The following is a 23,310-nucleotide window of genomic DNA, read 5'->3' on the forward strand; positions in this document are numbered from 1 at the left end:
TAATAGCAGCAGTAGTAATAGCAGCAGTAGTAGTAGTAATAGCAGCAGTAGTAGTAGTAATAGCAGCAGTAGTAGTAGCAGTAGTAGTAATAGCAGTAGTAGTGGCAATAGTGGTAATAGCAGCGGTAGTAGTAGTAGCAGTGGTAATGGCAGCAGTAGCAGCGGCAGTGGTGAGTAATAGCAGCAGTGGTAGTGGCAGTAGTAGTAATAGCAGTGGTAGTAGCAGTAGTAGTAGTAGTAGTGGTAATGGCAGTGGTAGTAGTAGCGGTGGTAGTAATAGCAGTGGTAGTAGTGGTGGCGGTGGTAATGGCAGCGGTAGTAGTAATAGCAGTAGTAGTGGTAGCAGTGGTAGTAGCGGCAGTAGTAGCAGTAGTAGCAGTAGTAATAGCAATGGCAGTAGTGGTAGCAGTAGTAGTAAAATGGCAGTAGTAGTAGTAGCAGTAGTAGTAATAGCAACAGTAGCAGTGGTAGTAGTAGTAGCAGTAGTAGTAATAGCAGTAGTAGTAATAGCAGCAGTGGTAGTAGCAGTAGTAGTAATAGCAGTAGTAGTAGTAGCAGTAGTAGCAGTAGTAATAGCAGCAGTAGTAGTAGCAGTAGTAGTAATAGCAGCAGTAGTAGTAGCAGTAGTAGTAATAGCAGCAGTAGCAGCAGTAGTAGTAGTAATAGTAGCAGTAGTAGTAGTAATAGCAGCAGTAGTAGTAATAGCAACAGTAGTAATAGCAGCAGTAGTAATAGCAGTAGTAGTAGTAATAGCAGCAGTAGTAGTAATAGCAGCAGTAGTAGTAGTAATAGCAGCAGTAGTAGTAGTAATAGCAACAGTAGTAATAGCAACAGTAGTAGTAGCAGCAGTAGTAGTAGTAATAGCAGTAGTAGTAGTAATAGCAGTAGTAGTAGTAATAGCAGTAGTAGTAATAGCAGCAGTAGTAGTAATAGCAGCAGTAGCAGTAATAGCAGCAGCAGTAGTAGTAGTAGCAATACAGTAGTAGTAATAGCAGTGGTGGTAGTAGCAAAGTAAGGTAATGGCAACCAGTAGTAATGGCAGTAGTAGTAGTAATAGCAGCAGTAGTAATAGTAGCAGTAGTAGTAGTAGCAGCAGTAGGAGCAGCAGTAGTAGTAATGGCAGCGGTGGTAGTAGTAATAGTAGTGAGCAGTAGTAATAGTGGTAGTGGTAATAATCTTAAAGTAGTAATAATGGCAGTAGTGGTAGTAATGGCAGCAGTAGTAATAGCAATAGTAGCAATGGTAGTAATAGCAGCAGTAGTGGTAATAGCAGCAGTAGTAGTAATAGTAGTAGTAATGCAGTGGTAGTAATAGCAGCAGTATAATGTGTAAAGTAATAGCAGTAGTAGTAGTAATAACAGTAGTAGTAGTAATAGCATCAGTAGTAATAGCAGTAGTAGTAGTAATAGCAGTAGTAGTAGTAATAGCAGCAGTAGTAATAGCAGCAGTAGTAGTAATAGCGGCAGCAGTAGTAATAGCAGCAGTAGTAATAGCAGTAGTAGTAGCAGTAGTAGTAATAGCAGCAGTAGTAATAGCAGCAGTAGTAATAGCAGCAGTAGCAGTAATAGCAGTAGTAGTAATAGCAGCAGCAGTAGTAATAGCAGCCGTAGTAATAGCAGCAGTAGTAGTAATAGCAGTAGTAGTAATAGCAGCAGTAGTAATAGCAGCAGCAGTAGTAATAGCAGCAGTAGTAATAATAGCAGCAGTAGTAATAGTAGCAGCAGTAGTAGTAATAGCAGCAGCAGTAGTAATAGCAGCAGCAGTAGTAATAGCAGCAGTAGTAATAATAGCAGCAGTAGTAGTAGTAGCAGTAGTAGTAATAGCAGCAGTAGTAGTAGTAATAGCAGCAGTAGTAATAGCAGTAGCAGTAGTAAGTAATAGCAGTAGTAGTAATAGCAATGCAGTAGTAGTAATAGCAGCAGTAGTAATAGCAGTAGTAGTAATAGCAGTAGTAGTAGCAGTAGTAGTAGCAGTAGTAGTAGCAGTAGTAGTAGCAGTAGTAGTAATAGCAGTAGTAGTAATAGCAGTAGTAGGTAATAGCAGTAGTAGTAGTAGCAGTAGTAGTAGTAGCAAGTAGTAATAGCAGCAGTGTAGTAGTAATAGCAGTAGTAGTAGTAGCAGTGGTATTAATGGCAGTAGTAATAGTGGCAGTAGTAGTAGTAATGGCAGTAGTAGTAGTAATAGCAGTAGTAGTAATAGCAAGTAGTAATAGCAGTAGTAGTAGTAATAACAGTGAGTAGTAATAGCAATAGTAGTAATAGCGGTAGTAAATAGCAGCAGTAGTAATAGCAGCAGCAGTAGTAATAGCAGCAGTAGTAATAATAGCAGCAGTAGTAGTAATAGCAGTAGTAGTAATAGCAGCAGTAGTAGTAGTAATAGCAGCAGTAGTAATAGCAGTAGTAGTAGTAATAGCAGCAGTAGTAGTAATAGCAGCAGTAGTAATAGCAGTAGTAGTAATAATAGCAGCAGTAGTAGTAATAGCAGCAGTAGTAATAGCAGTAGTAGTAATAGCAGCAGTAGTAGTAATAGCAGCAGTAATAGTAATAGTAGCAGTAGTAGTAATAATAGCAGCATTAATAGTAATAGCAGTGATAGTAATAGCAGTAGTAATAGCAGTAGTAGTAATAGCAGCAGTAGTAATAGCAGCAGTAGTAGTAATAGCAGCTGACATAGTAGTAGTAATAGCAACAGTAGTAATAGCAACAGTAGTAATAGCAGTAGTAGTAATAGCAGCAGTAGTAGTAATAGCAGTAGTAGTAGTAATAGCAGTAGTAGTAGTAATAGCAGCAGTAGTAGTAATAGTAGCAGTAGTAGTAGTAATAGCAGCAGTAGTAGTAATAGCAGTAGTAGTAGTAATAGCAGCAGTAGTAATAGCGGCAGTAGTAGTAATAGCGGCAGCAGTAGTAATAGCAGCAGTAGTAATAGCAGTAGTAGTAGCAGTAGTAGTAATAGCAGCAGTATTAATAGCAGCAGTAGCAGTAATAGCAGCAGCAGTAGTAGTAATAGCAGTAGTAGTAATAGCAGTAGTAGTAGTAGCAGTAGTAGTAATAGCAGCAGTAGGAGCAGCAGTAGTAGTAATAGCAGCAACAGTAGTAATAGCAGCAGTAGTAGTAATAGCAGTAGTAGTAGTAATAGCAGTAGTAGTAATAGCAGCAGTAGTAGTAATAGCAGTAGTAGTAGTAATAGCAGCAGTAGTAGTAATAGCAGTAGTAGTAATAATAGCAGTAGTAGTAGTAATAGCAGCAGTAGTAATAATAGCAGCAGTAGTAGTAGTAATAGCAGCAGTAGTAATAATAGCAGCAGTAGTAATAATAGCAGCAGTAGTAGTAGTAATAGCAGCAGTAGTAATAATAGCAGCAGTAGTAGTAATAGCAGCAGTAGTAATAATAGCAGTAGTAATAATAGCAGTAGTAGTAGTAATAGCAGCAGTAGTAATAATAGCAGCAGTAGTAGTAATAATAGCAGTAGTAATAATAATAGCAGTAGTAATAATAGTAGTAATAGCAGCATAGTAGTAGCAGTAGTAGTAATAATATCAGCAGTAGTAATAATAGCAGCAGTAGTAGTGGTAATAATAGCAGCAGTAGTAGTAATAGCAGCAGTAGGTAATAATGGCAATGGTAGTAGTAATAGCAGCAGTAGTAATAATAGCAGCAGTAGTAGTAGTAATAGTAGCAGCAGTAGTAGTAGTAATAACAGTAGTAGTAATAATAGCAGCAGTAGTAATAATAGCAGCAGTAGTAGTAATAATAACAGCAGTAGTAGTATAATAGTAATAGCAGTAGTAGTAGTAATAGCAGTAGTAGTAATAGCAGCAGTAGTAGTAGCAGTAATAGCAGCAGTAGTAATAGCAGCAGTAGTAATAATATAGCAACAAGTAATAATAGCAGTAGTAGTAATAGCGCACAGTAGTAAGTAATAGCAGCAGTAGCAGTAATAGCAGCAGTAGTATAATGGCAGTGAGTAGTAGTAGCAGTAGTAGTAGCAGTAGTAGTAATAGTAATGGCAGTAGTAATAGCAGTAGTAGTAATAGTAGTAGTAATAGCAGTAGTAGTAATGGCAGCAGTAGTAATAATAGTAATGGCAGCAGTAGTAGTAATAGCAGCAGTAGTAGTAATAGTAGCAGTAGTAGTAGCAGTAGTAGTAGTAGCAGTAGTAATAGCAACGGTAGTAGTAATAGCAGTAGTAGTAATAGCAGTAGTAGTAGTAGCAGTAGTAGTAATAGCAGTAGTAATAATAGCAGCAGTAATAGTAGTAGTAATGACGGCAGCGGTAGTAATAGCAGTAGTAGTAGTAGCAGTAGTAGTAGTGGCAGCAGTGGTAGTAATAGCAGTAGTAGTAATAGCAGCAGTAGTAGTAATAGCAGCAGTAGTAGTAGCAGTAGTAGTAGTAGCAGTAAGTAATTAGCAGCAGTAGTAATAATAGCAACAGTAGTAATAGGCAGTGATAATGGTAGCAGTAATGGCGGCAGTGGTGGTAATAGCGGCGGTAAAAAGCAGTAGTAATGGCAATAATATAATGTCGGCAGTGGTAGTAGCAGTAGTAGTAGTAATGGCAGTAGTAGTGGGCAGTAGTAGTAATAGCAGTAGTAGTAATAGCAGTAGTAGTAGTAGCAGTAGTAGTAATAGCAGTAGTAGTAATAGCAGTAGTAGTAGTAATAGCAGCAGTAGTAGTAGCAGTAGTAGTAGTAGCAGTAGTAATAGCAGCAGTAGTAGTAGCAGTAGTAGTAATAGCAGCAGTAGCAGCAGTAGTAGTAGTAATAGTAGCAGTAGTAGTAGTAATAGCAGCAGTAGTAGTAGCAGCAGTAGTAATAACAGTAGTAGTAGTAATAGCAGCTGTAGTAGCAGTAATAGCAGCAGTAGTAGTAGTAATAGCAACAGTAGTAGTAGCAGCAGTAGTAGTAGTAGCAGTAGTAGTAATAGCAACAGTAGTAGTAATAGCAGCAGTAGTAGCAGTAATAGCAGCAGTAGTAGTAGTAATAGCAGCAGTAGTAATAGCAGTAGTAGTAATAGCAACAGTAGTAATAGCAACAGTAGTAGTAGCAGCAGTAGTAGTAGTAGCAGCAGTAGTAGTAGTAATAGCAGTAGTAGTAGTAGCAGTAGTAGTAATAGCAACAGTAGTAGTAGCAGCAGTAGTAGTAGTAGCAGCAGTAGTAATAGCAGCAGTAGTAGTAATAGCAGCAGTAGTAGCAGTAATAGCAGCAGTAGTAGTAGTAATAGCAGCAGTAGTAATAGCAGTAGTAGTAATAGCAACAGTAGTAATAGCAACAGTAGTAGTAGCAGCAGTAGTAGTAGTAGCAGCAGTAGTAGTAGTAATAGCAGTAGTAGTAGTAGCAGTAGTAGTAATAGCAGCAGTAGTAGTAATAGCAGCAGTAGCAGTAATAGCAGCAGCAGTAGTAGTAATAGCAGCAGTAGTAGTAGTAATAGCAGTAGTAGTAGTAGCAGTAGTAGTAATAGCAGCAGTAGGAGCAGCAGTAGTAGTAATAGCAGCAGTAGTAGTAATAGCAGTAGTAGTAGTAATAGTAGCAGCAGTAGTAATAGCAGTAGTAGTAATAGCAACAGTAGTAATAGCAACAGTAGTAATAGCAGCAGTAGTAGTAATAGCAGCAGTAGTAGTAATAGCAGCAGTAGTAGTAGTAGTAATAGCAGCAGTAGCAGTAGTAGTAATAGCAGTAGTAGTAATAGCAACAGTAGTAATAGCAACAGTAGTAATAGCAGCAGTAGTAGTAATAGCAGTAGTAGTAGTAATAGCAGCAGTAGTAGTAATAGCAGTAGTAGTAGTAATAGCAGTAGTAGTAGCAGTAGTAGTAATAGCAGCAGTAGTAGTAATAGCAGCAGTAGTAGTAGTAATAGCAGCAGTAGTAATAGCAGTAGTAGTAATAGCAACAGTAGTAATAGCAACAGTAGTAGTAGCAACAGTAGTAGTAGCAGCAGTAGTAGTAGTAGCAGTAGTAGTAATAGCAGCAGTAGTAGTAATAGCAGCAGTAGCAGTAATAGCAGCAGCAGTAGTAGCAGTAGGAGCAGCAGTAGTAGTAATAGCAGCAGTAGTAGTAATAGCAGCAGTAGTAGTAGTAATAGCAGCAGTAGTAGTAATAGCAACAGTAGTAGTAATAGCAACGGTAGTAGTAATAGCAACAGTAGTAGTAATAGCAGTAGTAGTAATAGCAACAGTAGTAATAGCAGCAGTAGTAGTAATAGCAGCAGTAGTAGTAATAGCAGCAGTAGTAGTAGTAATAGCAGCAGTAGTAGTAGTAATAGCAGCAGTAGTAGTAATAGCAGCAGTAGTAGTAATAGCAGTAGTAGTAGTAATAGCAGCAGTAGTAGTAATGGCAGCGGTAGTAGCAGTAGTAGTAGCAGTAAGTAGCTTGGCAGCGGTAGTAGTAGTAATAGCAGCAGCAGTAGTAATGGCAGTGGTAGTAGTAATAGCAGTAGTAGTAGCAGTAGTAATAGCAACAGTAATGGTAATAGCGGCAGTAGTAGTAATAGCAGCAGTAGTAGTAATAGCAGCAGTAGTAGTAGTAATAAGTAGTAGCAGTAATAGCAGTAATAATAGCAGTAGTAGTAGTAGTAGCAGTGGTAGTAGTAGCAGTAGTAGTAGTAACGGTAGTAGTAATAGCAGCAGTGTAGTAATAGCAGTAGTAGTAATAGCGGTGGTAATAGTAGCGTGGTAGTAGCGGTAGTGGTAGTGGCAGTGATGATGGTGGCGGATGATGGTAGCAGTGGTAATGGCAGCAGTGGTAATATAGCAGTGGTAATAGTAGCAGTGGTGGTAGCAGTGGTAGTAATGGCAGCAGTGGTAATAGTAGTGGTAGCAGTAATAGCAGTAGTAGTAAATAGCAACCAGTGAGTAGTAATTAGCAGCAGTGGTAGTGATAGCAGCAGTAGTAGTAGTAATAGCAGTAGTAGTAGTAGCAGTAGTAGTAATAGCAGCAGTAGTAGTAGTAATGGCAGCGGTAGTAATGGCGGTAGTATTGACTAGTAGCAGTGGCAACGTAGTAGCGTAGTGGTAATGGCGGCAGTGGCAGCGGCGGTGGTAGTAATAGCGGCAGTGGTGCGGTAATGGCAGCAGTGGTAGTGGTAATGCAGTGGCGGTAGCGGCGGTGGTAGCGGTAATGGTAGCGGTGGTAAGTATTAATGGTAATGGCGGTGGTAATAATGGCAGCAGTAGTAATGGCAACGTATAATAGCGGCAGTGTAGTGGTAGTAATAGTGACAGCGGTGGTTAGTAATGGCAGTGGTAGTAATAGCAGTGGTAGTAATGGCAACAGTAGTGGTGGCAGCAGTGGTAGTAATGGCAGCAGTGGTAGTAGTAATAAGCAGTGATTAGTGGTAAGCAGTAGTAGTAATAGCGGTGGTAGCAGTAATAGCAGCAGTAGCGGTAATGTGCGGCAGTGATAATAATGGCAGCAGTGGTAATGGCAGTAAGTAATGGCAACAGTGGTAATTGGCAGTAGTAGTGGTAATGGCAGCAGTGGTAGACTGCAGTGGTAGTAATAGCAGCAGTAGTAATAGTAGTAATGGCAGTAGTGGCAATAGTAGTAATGCAGTAGTAGTAATGGCAACAGTGGTAATAATAGCAGCGGTGGTATTAATGGCAGCGGTGGTGGTAATGGCGGTGGTGGTGGTAATGGCGGTGGTAGTAGTATTAGCGGTGGTAGTGGTAATGGCGGTAGTAGTAGCGGTAGTAATAGCAGCAGTGGCAGTAGTAGTAATAGCAGTAGTAGTAATAGCAGTGGTAGTAGTAATAGCAACAGTAGTAATAGTAATGGCGGTAGTGGTAATAGCAGGCGGTAGTAGTAATAGTGGCAGCAGTAGTAGTAAATAGCAGTAGTAGTAGTAATAGCAGTAGTAGTAGCAGTAGTGGTAATAGCAGCAGTGGTAATGGCAACAGTAGTAATGGCAGCAGTGGTAGTAATGGCAGTAGCAGCAGTAGTAATGGCAGTAGTAATAGTAGTAGTAGTAATGGCAGCGGTAGTAGTAATAGTAATAGCAGCAGTAATGGCAGCGTAAATAGCAGCAGTAGTAGTAGCAGCAGTAGTAGTAATAGCAGCAGTAGTAATAGCAGCAGTAGTAGTAGCAGCAGTAGTAGCAGCAGTAATAGTAGTAGTAGTAGTAGCAGCAGTAGTAGTAATAGCAGCAGTAGTAGTAGTAGTAGCAGTAGTAGTAATAGCAGCAGTAGTAATAGCAGCAGTAGTAGTAGTAGCAGCAGTAGTAGTAGCAGCAGTAGTAGCAGCAGTAGTAATAGTAGTAATAGCAGTAGTAATAGTAGTAATAGCAGTAGCAGCAGTAGTAATAGTAGTAATAGCAGTAGCAGTAGTAGTTGTACGTACCAGTTGAGGACCATGAGTTTAAACTAGTACCTAGTAGTAGTACATGCCAGTTGTGGACCATGAGTTTAAACTAGTACCCAGTAGTAGTACATGCCAGTTGTGGACCATGAGTTTAAACTAGTACCCAGTAGTAGTAGTACCACGTACCGGTTGCGGACCATGAGTTTAAACTAGTACCTAGTAGTAGTACCTAGTAGTAGTAGTACGTACCGGTTGGGGACCACGAGTTTAAACTAGTACCTAGTAGTATAGTAGTAGTAGTACCTAGTAGTAGTACCTAGTAGTAGTAGTAGTACCAGTTGTGGACCATGAGTTTAAACTAGTACCTAGTAGTAGTACGTACCAGTTGTGGACCATGAGTTTAAACTAGTACCTAGTAGTATAGTAGTAGTACGTACCAGTTGCGGACCATGAGTTTAAACTAGTACCTAGTAGTAGTACGTACCGGTTGGGGACCATGAGTTTAAACTAGTACCTAGTAGTATAGTAGTAGTACGTACCGGTTGTGGACCATGAGTTTAAACTAGTACCTAGTAGTATAGTAGTAGTACGTACCAGTTGTGGACCATGAGTTTCTGCACGGCCAGCAGGGCGTTGTAGCGGACCAGCTGATCGTCATGGTGCATGTGGTTCATCACCAGCTGTTTACCCCCAAGCTGCTCTATCACCCTGACACAGAGATAAACACTGGTTATATAACCCAAGCTGCTCTATCACCCTGACACAGAGATAAACACTGGTTATATAACCCAAGCTGCTCTATCACCCTGACACAGAGATCAACACTGGTTATATAACCCAAGCTGCTCTATCACCCTGACACAGAGATAAACACTGGTTATATAACCCAAGCTGCTCTATCACCCTGACACAGAGATAAACACTGGTTATATAACAGAGATCAACACTGGTTATATAACCCAAGCTGCTCTATCACCCTGACACAGAGATAAACACTGGTTATATAACCCAAGCTGCTCTATCACCCTGACACAGAGATAAACACTGGTTAGACCCACAGACAGACAATATAGGCAGAGGTAACCATTTAATACCTTAGGAAATGAGAACCTTTCTGGTGAACAGAACAGATGCAGACAGTTTATCCATTCACATTAATTGGTGGGAGGGAGATGGAGAGCTGTGTTAGAGTGGTCTAATTGCAGTGCATTTGTATTCAGACCCCTTGACTTTTCCTACATTTTGCTACGTTACAGCCTTATTCTTTTCAAATGTATTACAAAGAAAATACTGAAATATCACATTTACATAAGTATTCAGACCCTTTACTCAGTACTTTGTTGCAGCACCTTTGGCAGCGATTACAGCCTCAAGTTTGCCAGTCCCTGCCGCTGAAAAACATCCCCACAGCATGATGCTGCCACCATCATGATTCCCTGTAGGGATGGTGCCAGGTTTCCTCCAGATGTGACGCTTGGCATTCAGGCAAAAGAGTTCAATCTTGGTTTCATCAACCCAGAGAATCTTGTTTCTCATGGTCTGAGTCCTTTAGGTGCCTTTTGGCAAACCCCAAGTGGGCTGTCATGTGCCTTTTACTGAGGAGTGGCTTTCGTCTGGCCACTCTACAATAGAGGCCTGATTGGTGGAGTGCTTCTCCCCCGATTGCTCAGTTTGGCCGGGCAGCAGCTCTAGGAAGAGTCTTGGTGGTTCCAAACTTTTTCCATTTAAGAATGATGGAGACCACTGTGTTCTCGGGGACCTGTAATGCTGTAGACATTCTTTAGTACCCTTCCCCAGATCTGTGCCTCGACACAATCCTGTCTCGGAGCTCAATGGACAATTCCTTCCAACTCATGGCTTGGTTTTTGCTCTGACACGCACTGTCAACATCCAACATCAAGGATGATCATTGAAAACAGAATGTACTAGAGCTCAATTTCTAAACCTGTTGAACCTTTGTCATTATGGGGTATTGTGGAGATTGAAGAGTAAAAAATGACACTTAATCCATTTTTAGAAAAAGGCAGGGAGGTAGTGGAGGGAGGAGGCCAGGGAGGTAGTGGAGGGAGGTAGAGAGGTAGTGGAGGGAGGAGGCCAGGGAGGTAGTGGAGGGAGGAGGCCAGGGAGGTAGTGGAGGGAGGAGGCCAGGGAGGTAGTGGAGGGAGGAGGCCAGGGAGGTAGTGGAGGGAGGAGGCCAGGAGGTAGTGGAGGGAGGTAGAGAGGTAGTGGAGGGAGGAGGCCAGGGAGGTAGTGGAGGGAGGGAGGCCAGGGAGGAGGAGGCCAGGAGGGAGGAGGCCAGGGAGGTAGTGGAGGGAGGAGGCCAGGGGAGGTAGTGGAGGGAGGAGGCCAGGGAGGTAGTGGAGGGAGGAGGCCAGGAGGTAGTGGAGGGAGGAGGCCAGGAGGGAGGTGGAGGAGGAGGCCAGGGAGGTAGTGGAGGGAGGAGGCCAGGGAGGTAGTGGAGGGAGGGAGAGGCCAGGGATGTAGTGGAGGGAGGTAGAGGTAGTGGAGGGAGGAAAGAGGTAGTGGAGGGAGGTAGAGAGGTAGTGGAGGGAGGAGGCCAGGGAGGTAGTGGAGGAGGAGGCCAGGGAGGTAGTGGAGGCCGGGAGGTAGTGGAAGGAGGAGGTAGTGGAGGGAGGAGGCCAGGAGGTAGTGGAGGGAGGAGGCCAGGAGGTAGTGGAGGGAGGTAAGGGGAGGTAGTGGAGGGGAGTAGTGGAGGGAGAGAGGGAGTGGAGGGAGGAGGCCAGGGAGGTAGTGGAGGGAGGAGGCCAGGGAGGTAGTGGAGGGAGGAGGCCAGGGAGGTAGTGGAAGGAAGAGGCCAGGGAGGTAGTGGAAGGAGGAGGCCAGGGAGGTAGTGGAAGGAGGAGGCCAGGGAGGTAGTGGAGGGAGGAGGCCAGGGAGGTAGTGGAGGGAGGAGGCCAGGGAGGTAGTGGAGGAGGAGGCCAGGGAGGTAGTGGAGGGAGGAGGCCAGGAGGTAGTGGAGGAGGAGGCCAGGGAGGTAGTGGAGGGAGGAGGACAGGGAGGTAGTGGAGGGAAGGGAGGACAGGGAGGTAGTGGAGGGAGGGAGGACAGGGAGTGGAGGAGGAGGCCAGGGAGGTAGTGGAAGGAGGCCAGGGAGGTAGTGGAGGGAGGAGGCCAGGAGGTAGTGGAGGGAGGAGGCCAGGAGGTAGTGGAGGGAGGAGGCCAGGGAGGTAGTGGAGGGAGGAGGCCAGGGAGGTAGTGGAGGGAGGTAGAGAGGTAGTGGAGGGAGGAGGACAGGGAGGTAGTGGAGGGAGGAGGACAGGGAGGTAGTGGAGGGAGGAGGACAGGGAGGTAGTGGAGGGAGGAGGCCAGGGAGGTAGTGGAGGGAGGAGGCCAGGGAGGTAGTGGAAGGAGGAGGCCAGGGAGGTAGTGGAGGGAGGAGGCCAGGGAGGTAGTGGAGGGAGGAGGCCAGGGAGGTAGTGGAGGGAGGAGGCCAGGGAGGTAGTGGAGGGAGGAGGCCAGGGAGGTAGTGGAGGGAGGAGGCCAGGGAGGTAGTGGAGGGAGGAGGCCAGGGAGGTAGTGGAGGCAGGAGGCCAGGGAGGTAGTGGAGGGAGGAGGCCAGGAGGTAGTGGAGGGAGGAGGCCAGAGAGGTAGTGGAGGGAGGTAGAGAGGTAGTGGAGGGAGGAGGCCAGGGAGGTAGTGGAGGGAGGAGGACAGGGAGGTAGTGGAGGGAGGGAGAGAGGTAGTGGAGGGAGGAGACCAGGGAGGTAGTGGAGGGAGGAGGCCAGGGAGGTAGTGGAGGGAGGTAGAGAGGTAGTGGAGGGAGGAGGCCAGGGAGGTAGTGAAGGGAGGAGGCCAGGGAGGTAGTGGAGGGAGGGAGAGAGGTAGTGGAGGGAGGAGGCCAGGGAAGTAGTGGAGGGAGGTAGAGAGGTAGTGGAGGGAGGAGGCCAGGGAGGTAGTGGAGGGAGGTAGAGAGGTAGTGGAGGGAGGTAGAGAGGTAGTGGAGGGAGGAGGCCAGGGAAGTAGCGGAGGGAGGTAGAGAGGGAGGAGGCCAGGGAGGTAGAGAGGTAGTGGAGGGAGGAGGCCAGGGAGGTAGTGAAGGGAGGAGGCCAGGGAGGTAATGGAGGGAGAGAGGTAGTGGAGGGAGGAGGCCAGGGAAGTAGTGGAGGGAGGTAGAGAGGTAGTGGAGGGAGGTAGAGAGCAGCATGTTATTATTGGTAGGTAGAGGGGTAGTGTCCCCAACAGCACACAGTTTTGTTGTAGTTCTGGGCAAACACACCTGACTCAACTCATTGAGGGCTTTATGATTAGTTGGCAAGTTGAATCGGGTGTGCTTGTCCGGGGCTACTGGAGGACTGGAGTTGGTAAACACTACAATAGGATATGGTACGATCCAATAATAACACTCTGTGTGTCCTTACCGTTTCCCCCGAGGGTAGTGTCTGACGTATTCACCAACATCATGAGCAGCTACAGCAATAACCTGAGGGTCATCAGATACCTCCAACAGCCGAGTAAGGATCCTGAGGAGGGAGAACATATAACATATAACTAACCCTAACATCAGATACCTCCAACAGCCGAGTAAGGATCCTGAGGAGGGAGAACATATAACTAACCCTAACATCAGATACCTCCAGCAGCCGAGTAAGGATCCTGAGGGAGAACACATAACTAACCCTAACATCAGATACCTCCAGCAGCCGAGTAAGGATCCTGAGGAGGGAGAACACATAACACATAACTAACCCTAACATCAGATACCTCCAACAGCCGAGTAAGGATCCTGAGGAGGGAGAACATATAACATATAACTAACCCTAACATCAGATACCTCCAACAGCCGAGTAAGGATCCTGAGGAGGGAGAACATATAACATATAACTAACCCTAACATCAGATACCTCCAACAGCCGAGTAAGGATCCTGAGGAGGGAGAACATATAACTAACCCTAACATCAGATACCTCCAACAGCCGAGTAAGGATCCTGAGGAGGGAGAACATATAACACATAACTAACCCTAACATCAGATACCTCCAACAGCCGAGTAAGGATCCTGAGGAGGGAGAACATATAACACATAACTAACCCTAACATCAGATACCTCCAACAGCCGAGTAAGGATCCTGAGGAGGGTGAACATATAACACTTAACTAACCCTAACATTAGATACCTCCAACAGCCGAGTAAGGATCCTGAGGGAGAACATATAACTAACCCTAACATCAAATACCTCCAACAGCCGAGTAAGGATCCTGAGGAGGGAGAACATATAACACATAACTAACCCTAACATTAGATACCTCCAACAGCCGAGTAAGGATCCTGAGGGAGAACACATAACTAACCCTAACATCAGATACCTCCAACAGCCGAGTAAGGATCCTGAGGGAGAACACATAACACATAACTAACCCTAACATCAGATACCTCCAACAGCCGAGTAAGGATCCTGAGGGAGAACACATAACTAACCCTAACATCAGATATAGTGGGGCAAAAAAGTATTTAGTCAGCCACCAATTGTGCAAGTTCTCCCACTTAAAAAGATGAGGCCTGTAATTTATCATAGGTAACCTTCAACTATGACAGACAAAATGAGAAAAAAAATCCAGAAAATCACATTGTAGGATTTTTAATGAATTAATTTGCAAATTATGATGGAAAATAAGTATTTGGTCAATAACAAAAGTTTATCTCAATACTTTGTTATATATCCTTTGTTGGCAATGACAGAGGTCAAATGTTTTCTGTATGTCTTCACAAGGTTTTCACACACTGTTGCTGGTATTTTGGCCCATTCCTCCATGTAGATATATACAGGGGGTACCGGTACCGAGTCACTGTGGAGGACATATACAGGAGTAACCGGTACCGAGTCAATGTGGAGGATATATACAGGGGGTACCGGTACAGAGTCAATGTGGAGGATATATACAGGGGGTACCGGTACAGAGTCAATGTGGAGGATATATACAGGGGGTACCGGTACAGAGTCAATGTGGAGGTTATATACAGGGGGTGTGAGTCAATGTGGAGGCTATACAGAGTCAATCAATGTGGAGGCTATATACAGGGGGTACCGGTACCGAGTCACTGTGGAGGACATATACAGGAGTAACCGGTACCGAGTCAATGTGGAGGTTATATACAGGGGGTACCGGTACAGAGTCAATGTGGAGGATATATACAGGGGGTACCGGTACAGAGTCACTGTGGAGGACATATACAGGAGTAACTGGTACAGAGTCAATGTGGAGGTTATATACAGGGTATTACGGTACCAATGTGGAGGTACAGAGTCAATGTGGAGGATATATACAGGGTATTACGGTACAGAGTCAATGTGGAGACTATATACAGGGGGGTACCGGTACAGAGTCAATGTGGAGACTATATACAGGGTGGAGACTATACGGTACAGAGTCAATGTGGAGACTATATACAGGGGGTACCGGTACAGAGTCAGTGTGGAGGCTATATACAGGGTATTACGGTACAGAGTCAATGTGGAGGCTATATACAGGGGGTACTGGTACCGACACAGAGTCAATTTGGAGGCTATATACAGGGGGTACTGGTACAGAGTCAATGTGGAGGCTATATACAGGGGTACCGGTACAGGGGGTAGTCAATCAGTGTGGAGGCTATATGTGAGGGGTAGGGGTCATTTGTACAGAGTCAGTGTGGAGACTATATACAGGGTTTGTACATTACGGTGGGGAGTCAATGTGGAGGCTATATACAGGGGGTAGTTGTCATTTGTACATGTAGGTGGGGTGAGTCAGTGTGGAGGCTATATACAGGGGTACCGGTACAGAGTCAATGTGGAGGCTATATACAGGGGTACTGGTACAGAGTCAATGTGGAGGCTATATACAGGGATAGATAATACAGGTTAGTTGAGGTCATTTGTACATGAGTCAAGGTGTGGAGGTCTTTATACAGGGGGGGGTAAGTGACTATGGATAGATAATAAACAGGTTAGTCATTATGTGGAGGCTAGATAATAAAACAGGTTAGTTGAGGTATTTGTACATGGGTAAGTGACAGGAGTCAATGTGGAGGCTATATGTACAGGGTGGGGGGTGAAGTGACGGATAGATAATAAACAGGTTAGTCAATGTGGAGGCTATATACAGGGTTGATTACGGTACAGAGTCAATGTGGAGCTGTAGGTGGGGGGACAGGGGATAGATAATAAACAGGTACAGAGTCAGTGTGGAGACTATATATAATAAACAGGGTATTGTACGGTACAGAGTCAATGTGGGGGTGGAGGCTATATAAACAGGGGTACTGGTACTGAGTCAGTGTGGAGGCTATATACAGGGGGTACTGGTACTGAGTCAGTGTGGAGGCTATATACAGGGGGGTACTGGTACAGACTCAGTGTGGAGGCTATATACAGGGGGGGGTACCAGTACTGAGTCAGTGTGGAGGTTATATACAGGGGTACCAGTACTGAGTCAGTGTGAGGGATAATAAACAGGTTAGTTGAGGTCATTTGTACATGTAGGTGGGGGTGAAGTGACTATGGATAGATAATAAACAGGTTAGTTGAGGTAATTTGTACATGTAGGTGGGGGTGAAGTGACTATGGATAGATAATAAACAGGTTAGTTGAGGTAATTTGTACATGTAGGTGGGGGTGAAGTGACTATGGATAGATAATAAACAGGTTAGTTGAGGTCATTTGTACATGTAGGTGGGGGTGAAGTGACTATGGATAGATAATAAACAGGTTAGTTGAGGTCATTTGTACATGTAGGTGGGGGTGAAGTGACTATGGATAACAAACGAGTAGCAGCAGTGTACAAAACAAATGGAGAGGGGAGGGAATTGTGTTTGACCAGATACAATGTTATTTTACAGTAAACACATAGACAACAGACTTTCAGCTGATAGAGAAGGACACTCAACAAGCACAGCACTTACACAAATTACTGAGAGAAATTGATGACAAAAAGATTGGGGGGGCTGTTTTGTTAGACTTCAGTGCGGCTTTTGCTGCTGACAAAACGTATATGTTCTGGCTTTACACCCCCTGCTATATTGTGGATAAAGTGTTACCTGTCTAACAGAACACAGAGGATGGAAGCCAACACAATCCAGGTAGAATCAGAATTCCCCAGGGCAGGTTCTTTAATGAATCAGAAGGGCCAGACACAATCCAGGTAGAATCAGGAATTCCCCAGGGCAGGTAGAATCAGGAATTCCCCAGGGCAGGTAGAATCAGGAATTCCCCAGGGCAGCTGTCTAGGCCCATTACTTTCATCAATCTTTACTAATGAATTGCCAGTGTCTATGTATGCGGACAACTCAACACTATACATGTCAGATACTACAGTGACTGAAATGACTGAAACACTTCAGAAAGAGATGCAGTTAGCTTCGGAGTGGGTGGCAAGGAATAAGTTAGTCCTAAATATTTCTAAAACTAAAGACATTGCATTTGGAACAAAACACTCACTAAACCCTAAACCTCAACTAAATCTTGTAATAAATTATGTGGAAATTTAGCAATTTGAGTTGACTAAACTGCTTGGAGAAACCCTGGATTGTAAACTGTCATAGTCAAAACATATTGATACAACAGTAGCTAAGATGGGGAGAAGTCTGTCCATAATAAAGCGCTGCTCTACCTTCTTAACAGCACTATCAACAAGGCAGGTCCTACAGGCCCTAGTTTTGTCGCACCTTGACAACTGTTCAGTAGTGTGGTCAGGTGCCACAAAAAAAGGACTTAGGAAAATTGTAATTGGTTCAGAACAGGGCAGCACGGCTGGCCTTTGGATGTACACAGAGAGCTAATATTAATAATATGCATGTCAATCTCTCCTGGCTCAAAGTGGAAGAGAGCTTGACTTCATCACTAATTGTATTCATGAGCGGTATTGACATGTTGAATGCACCGAGCTGTCTGTCTTAACTACTGGCGCACAGCTCGGATACTCATGCCTACCGCACAAGACATGCCACCAGAGGTCTCTTCACAGTCCCCAAGTCCAGAACAGACTGGGAGGCACACAGCACTTGCATAGATTCATGACTACATGGGACTCTATTCCACATCAGGTATAAACAGATAATAACAGCTGTGGAAACTTAGGCACAGACACACACGTACTGTATATATGTGGTAGTGGTGGAGTAGGGGCCTCAGGGCACACAGTCTGAATGTATTGTAATGTTTTTAAAAGTGTATAAACTGCCTTAATGTTGCTGGACTCCAGGAAGAGTAGCTGCATGAACTAATGGGGACTCTGCAGAGCGGTTGCCATACCAGGCGGTGATGCAACCGGTCAGGATGCTCTCGATGGTGCAGCTGTAGAACTTTTTGAGGATCTATGCCACATTTTTTCATTTGCCTCCTGAGGGGGGAAAAGGTTTTGTCGTTTCATCTTCACGACTGTCTTGGTATGTTTGGACCATGATAGATCGTTGGTGATGTGGACACCAAAGAACTTGAAACTCTCGACCCGCTCCACTGCAGCCCCGTTGATGTTAATGGGGGCCTGTTCGGCCCTTCTTTTCCTGTAGTCCACAATCAGCTCCATCTTTCTCACGTTGAGGGAGAGGTTGTTGTCCTGGCACCACACTGTCAGTTCTCTGACCTCCTCCCTATAGGCTGTCTCTTCGATGTCGGTGATCAGGCCTACCACTGTTGTGTCATCAGAAAACTTAATGATGTTGTTGGAGTCGTGTTTGGCAACACAGTCTTGGGTTAACAGGGAGTACAGGAGGGGCCCTCCAGGCGTGTGCCCGCCGTCTCGTCGTTGATTACCAACAACGACGAGACGGCCTACAGGGAGGAGGTGAGGGCCCTCGGAGTGTGGTGTCAGGAAAATAACCTCACACTCAACGTCAACAAAACTAAGGAGATGATTGTGGACTTCAGGAAACAGCAGAGGGAACACCCCCCTATCCACATCGATGGAACAGTAGTGGAGAGGGTAGCAAGTTTTAAGTTCTTCGGCATACACATCACAGACAAACTGAATTGGTCCACCCACACAGACAGCATCGTGAAGAAGGCGCTGCAGTGCCTCTTCAACCTCAGGAGGCAGAAGAAATTCAGCTTGTCACCAAAAGCACTCACAAACTTTTACAGATGCACAATCGAGAGCATCCTGGCAGGCTGTATCACCGCCTGGTACGGCAACTGCTCCGCCCACAACCATAAGGCTCTCCAGAGGGTAGTGAGGTCTGCACAACGCATCACCGGGGGCAATCTACCTGCCCTCCAGGACACCTACACCACCCGATGTTACAGGAAGGCCATAAAGATCATCAAGGACAACAACCACCCGAGCCACTGCCTGTTCACCCCGCTATCATCCAGAAGGCGAGGTCAGTACAGGTGCATCAAAGCAGGGACCGAGAGACTGAAAAACAGCTTCTATCTCAAGGCCATCAGACTGTTAAACAGCCACCACTAACATTGAGTGGCTGCTGCCAACACACTGACTCAACTCCAGCCACTTTAATAATGGGAATTGATGGGAAATTATGTAAAATATATCACTAGCCACTTTAAACAATGCTACCTAATATAATGTTTACATACCCTACATTATTCATCTCATATGTATACGTATATACTGTACTCTATATCATCTACTGCATCTTTATGTAATACATGTATCACTAGCCACTTTAACTATGCCACTTTGTTTACATACTCATCTCATATGTATATACTGTACTCAATACTATCTACTGTATCTTGCCTATGCCGCTCTGTACCATCACTCATTCATATATCCTTATGTACATATTCCTTATCCCCTTACACTGTGTATAAGACAGTAGTTTTGGAATTGTTAGTTAGATGACTTGTTGGTTATTACTGCATTGTCGGAACTAGAAGCACAAGCATTTCGCTACACTCGCATTAACATCTGCTAACCATGTGTATGTGACAAATAAAATTTGATTTGATTTGATTTTGACATGTGTAACTTTTTTAGCCTATATGGTTGTTAGAAATCCATCTAAAACACCTTAAAACAACACATATCCACTAATCAGGGGCATCATGCACCACACAAATCTGTAGGGGCACAAAGTATGTGTAGTTCTGCGTTAACACAACCCCTAAGTTTAACTTGCTACTTAGCTCAGTAAGTGGCTGAATTAATAAGGTGATGGGGCATCATGTTGCGTTAGCTTCCTGCCGTGTTTGAGAAGTCAAAGCCCTTTGGATCAGTACAGCTGCTATCTTAATTTCCTTGAATTTTTCCTCCTCTCCGTTCTCAGCCTGTCCTCCCCACCTCTTCTCCGTGCAGAGCAGGCAGGCCCGTTGCCCTAGCGACTCCACAAAGACACAGTGTGTAGAGGTGCTGCTGGAGAGGCAGTCAAACGTTGTTCATTTGCACAATGTCTCTCGTTCACATTTGTTTGTAAATTTCCAAATTCACCTAAAATAACATTCGGTAGCTCCTACTTATGTATAACTTTATGAGCTGGTTAGCCTGTCTTTGCAATTAGTTTATTTTCGTTTGCGCTTATTAGCATATTTAGTTAGCAGCCTCCATGGAAATTCGCTATTACTTGTGCTAATTTTGTTAGCATTCCGGTAATAAACGCCGTAGTGTTTTTTTTTGGCGCCGCCTTGTGTACTAAGCCGGTAATATCAAAAATCCCGGGGTTAGAAAAGGCTGGTAGTATGATATGAACATTTGTATCCCGCCCAAACCTAGTGAACACTAGGAGTCTTACTTGAGGAGTTCGTAGTTCTTCTCGTTGAGGCGGACTGCATTTTCACGCCAGAACTTCTCTGACTTGTGGACCGGACTCCACTCCAGGCGACCGGACTTCAGCTCCGAACTGTACTCATCAAACGAACTGAGAGGGAGACACAGGAGACCGAGAGAGAGAGAGAAGAAGAAGGAGACCGAGAGAGAGAGAAAAAAAGAGGGAGACCGAGAGAGATAGAGAAGAAGAAGGAGAGTAAAATTATCAGAGTGAGGTATTCTCTCATTTGTGTCTGGAAGTAGCTAGCAAACTAGCCAACGTCAGTCAGTTAGCTTGGGTGCTTGACTGCCGTTGTGAGGTCAGAACGCTCAAATCAACCCTATTTTCTCCAAATGTACGAACACCCAGAGCACTCCGGCACTCCAGATTGAATGTACGAACACCCAGAGCACTCCGGCACTCCAGAGTGAATGTACGAACACACCCTTAATATAGAGCGATGTTGACCTTATCAGTCTTTCTGGGTGTTAACTGGGTTAGAAGTCACAAACCTGAGGTCCTGAACGCTCTCCCCTAGACTCTCCAGCAGGAACTTGAGGTCTTCAGTGATGTCCTCATCGTCATACTTCTGCTGGTCCAGATTCTCCAGCTGCTTCAGAACCTTACACTGGATCATGGCCAGGGCATACTCCTGACGGGTCTCCCTATCCGCTGACTTCTCCAACAGGTTCTAGAATAATAATATTAACATGCATCATGGCCAGGGCATACTCCTGACCAAGCTACAACAGGGTGCTGATACTGGAGCCACCAACAGACAACAGGGTGTTGATACTGGAGCCCCCAACAGGGTGCTGATACTGGAGCCCCCAACAGGGTGCTGATACTGGAGCCACCAACAGGGTGCTGATACTGGAGCCACCAACAGACAACAGGGTGTTGATACTGGAGCCCCCAACAGGGTGCTGATACTGGAGCCCCCAACAGGGTGCTGATACTGGAGCCCCCAACAGGGTGCTGATACTGGAGCCACCAACAGGGTGCTGATACTGGAGCCACCAACAGGGTGCTGATACTGGAGCCACCAACAGGGTGCTGATACTGGAGCCACCAACAGACAACAGGGTGTTGATACTGGAGCCCCCAACAGGGTGCTGATACTGGAGCCCCCAACAGGGTGCTGATACTGGAGCCACCAACAGGGTGCTGATACTGGAGCCACCAACAGGGTGCTGATACTGGAGCCACCAACAGGGTGCTGATACTGGAGCCACCAACAGGGTGCTGATACTGGAGCCACCAACAGGGTGCTGATACTGGAGCCACCAACAGGGTGTTGATACTGGAGCCACCAACAGGGTGCTGATACTGGAGCCACCAACAGACAACAGGGTGCTGATACTGGAGCCCCCAACAGGGTGCTGATACTGGAGCCACCAACAGGGTGCTGATACTGGAGCCACCAACAGGGTGCTGATACTGGAGCCACCAACAGGGTGCTGATACTGGAGCCACCAACAGGGTGCTGATACTGGAGCCACCAACAGGGTGCTGATACTGGAGCCACCAACAGGGTGCTGATACTGGAGCCCCCAACAGGGTGCTGATACTGGAGCCACCAACAGGGTGCTGATACTGGAGCCACCAACAGGGTGCTGATACTGGAGCCACCAACAGGGTGTTGATACTGGAGCCACCAACAGACAACAGGGTGCTGATACTGGAACCACTATTCTTAGGGAAAACAGGATTTTGAATGGGACTGAATTGTATGGTAAACTGTACAAGACTTGTTTGTTTTGGGGCCATGGACAGTGAATGGTGAATTCATTATCTGACAGAGTCTTGCAGGATGTCAGACAGGGATAAGTAGACAACTAGCTACTGGAACCAACTACAGTGGGGCAAAAAAGTATTTTGTCAGCCACCAATTGTGCAAGTTCTCCCACTTAAAAAGATGAGAGGCCTGTAATTTTCATCATAGGTAACCTTCAACTATGACAGACAAAATGAGAAAAAAAATCCAGAAAATCATATTGTAGGATTTTAATGAATTTATTTGCAAATTATGGTGGAAAATAAGAATTATAGTTGAAGTATACCTATGAGGAAAATTACAGGCCTCAACTTTTTAAGTGGGAGAACTTGCACAATTGGTGGCTGACTAAATACTTTTTTGCCCCACTGTTCCTCCCTACCTACCGTAACTAACTAGCAGTACGTACCCTGAAGGCAGCCAGGATGATGCGCGTGACCTTCTCCTTGACAGACTCCTGCAGGATGTCAGACAGGGCCGGCACCACGTTGTAACGTCGTAGCTGCTCACAGAGCTGAGAGTTGAAGGCCAGCAGCCACACACAAAACCCCATCTGGTACTGCAGCTGGAAACCACACTTGTTACTGATCACAGCCGTGATGCTAGAGGGAGGAGAGAGAACAGGGTCAGGTGGTACAGGAAACCACATTTGTTACTGAGCACAGCCGTGATGCTAGAGGGAGGAGAGAGAACAGGGTCAGGGGTCAGGTGGTACAGGAAACCACACTTGTTACTGAGCACAGCCGTGATGCTAGAGGGAGGAGAGAGAACAGGGTCAGGGGTCAGGTGGTACAGGGGTTAGAAACACACAGAACCCAATCTGGTAGAGGAAACCTCATGGTTTATGACTTTATAGCTTGAGTTACAGATAACAGCAGTGGTTTGGCTAACTTAATCTTCTAGTGTAGTCAAACAGGTTAAAGCACTGGACCTCTCCAACAGCAGTGGTTTGGCTAACTTAATCTTCTAGTGTAGTCAAACAGGTTAAAGCACTGGACCTCTCCAACAGCAGTGGTTTGGCTAACTTAATCTTCTAGTGTAGTCAAACAGGTTAAAGCACTGGACCTCTCCAACCACACTAATGATGTGAGCCTAACAGATAGAAGGTAGTGGTAACAGCATTGTTACAATCACTGCATACTGCTAACAGAGAAAAACATTCGTTAATACCCAGAGACAAGTAGTAACAGAATTAGATGTAGTAATGGTATTAGATGTAGTAATAGTACCCAGAGACTAGTAGTAATGGTATTAGATGTAGTAATGGTATTAGATGTAGTAATGGTGTTAGATGTAGTAATAGCACCCAGAGACTAGTAGTAATGGTATTAGATGTAGTAATAGCACCCAGAGACTAGTAGTAATAGTATTAGATGTAGTAATAGTACCCAGAGACTAGTAGTAATGGTATTAGATGTAGTAATAGCACAAAGAGACTAGTAGTAATGGTATTAGATGTAGTAATAGCACCCAGAGACTAGTAGTAATGGTATTAGATGTAGTAATGGTATTAGATGTAGTAATAGTATTAGATGTAGTAAT

At 45.0% G+C, this 23,310-nt stretch overlaps 1 protein-coding gene across 7 annotated transcripts in view; it reads right to left on the reverse strand.

The window, feature by feature from the left end:
• The window catches only part of LOC115124371 (V-type proton ATPase subunit H-like), a 116,743-nt gene that overhangs the window by 11,649 nt on the left and 81,784 nt on the right, over positions 1–23,310 (reverse strand). For 2 of the 7 annotated variants that reach the window (XM_065013869.1, XM_065013868.1), the window contains 5 exons: positions 22,178–22,370; positions 20,504–20,682; positions 19,977–20,102; positions 12,670–12,771; positions 8,885–8,998 (listed from right to left, as the gene is read on the reverse strand). In XM_065013869.1, coding sequence (XP_064869941.1) covers positions 8,885–8,998; positions 12,670–12,771; positions 19,977–20,102; positions 20,504–20,682; positions 22,178–22,370 — 714 coding nt within the window. Of the gene's footprint in view, positions 1–8,884; positions 8,999–9,229; positions 9,317–12,669; positions 12,772–13,592; positions 13,705–19,976; positions 20,103–20,503; positions 20,683–22,177; positions 22,371–23,310 lie in introns of those variants that run through there. The other 5 variants (XM_065013871.1, XM_065013870.1, XM_065013872.1 and 2 more) reach the window with 5 other exon arrangements.

This window comes from Oncorhynchus nerka, linkage group LG9b, assembly GCF_034236695.1.
Source record: "Oncorhynchus nerka isolate Pitt River linkage group LG9b, Oner_Uvic_2.0, whole genome shotgun sequence".
Taxonomy (NCBI): domain Eukaryota; kingdom Metazoa; phylum Chordata; class Actinopteri; order Salmoniformes; family Salmonidae; genus Oncorhynchus; species Oncorhynchus nerka.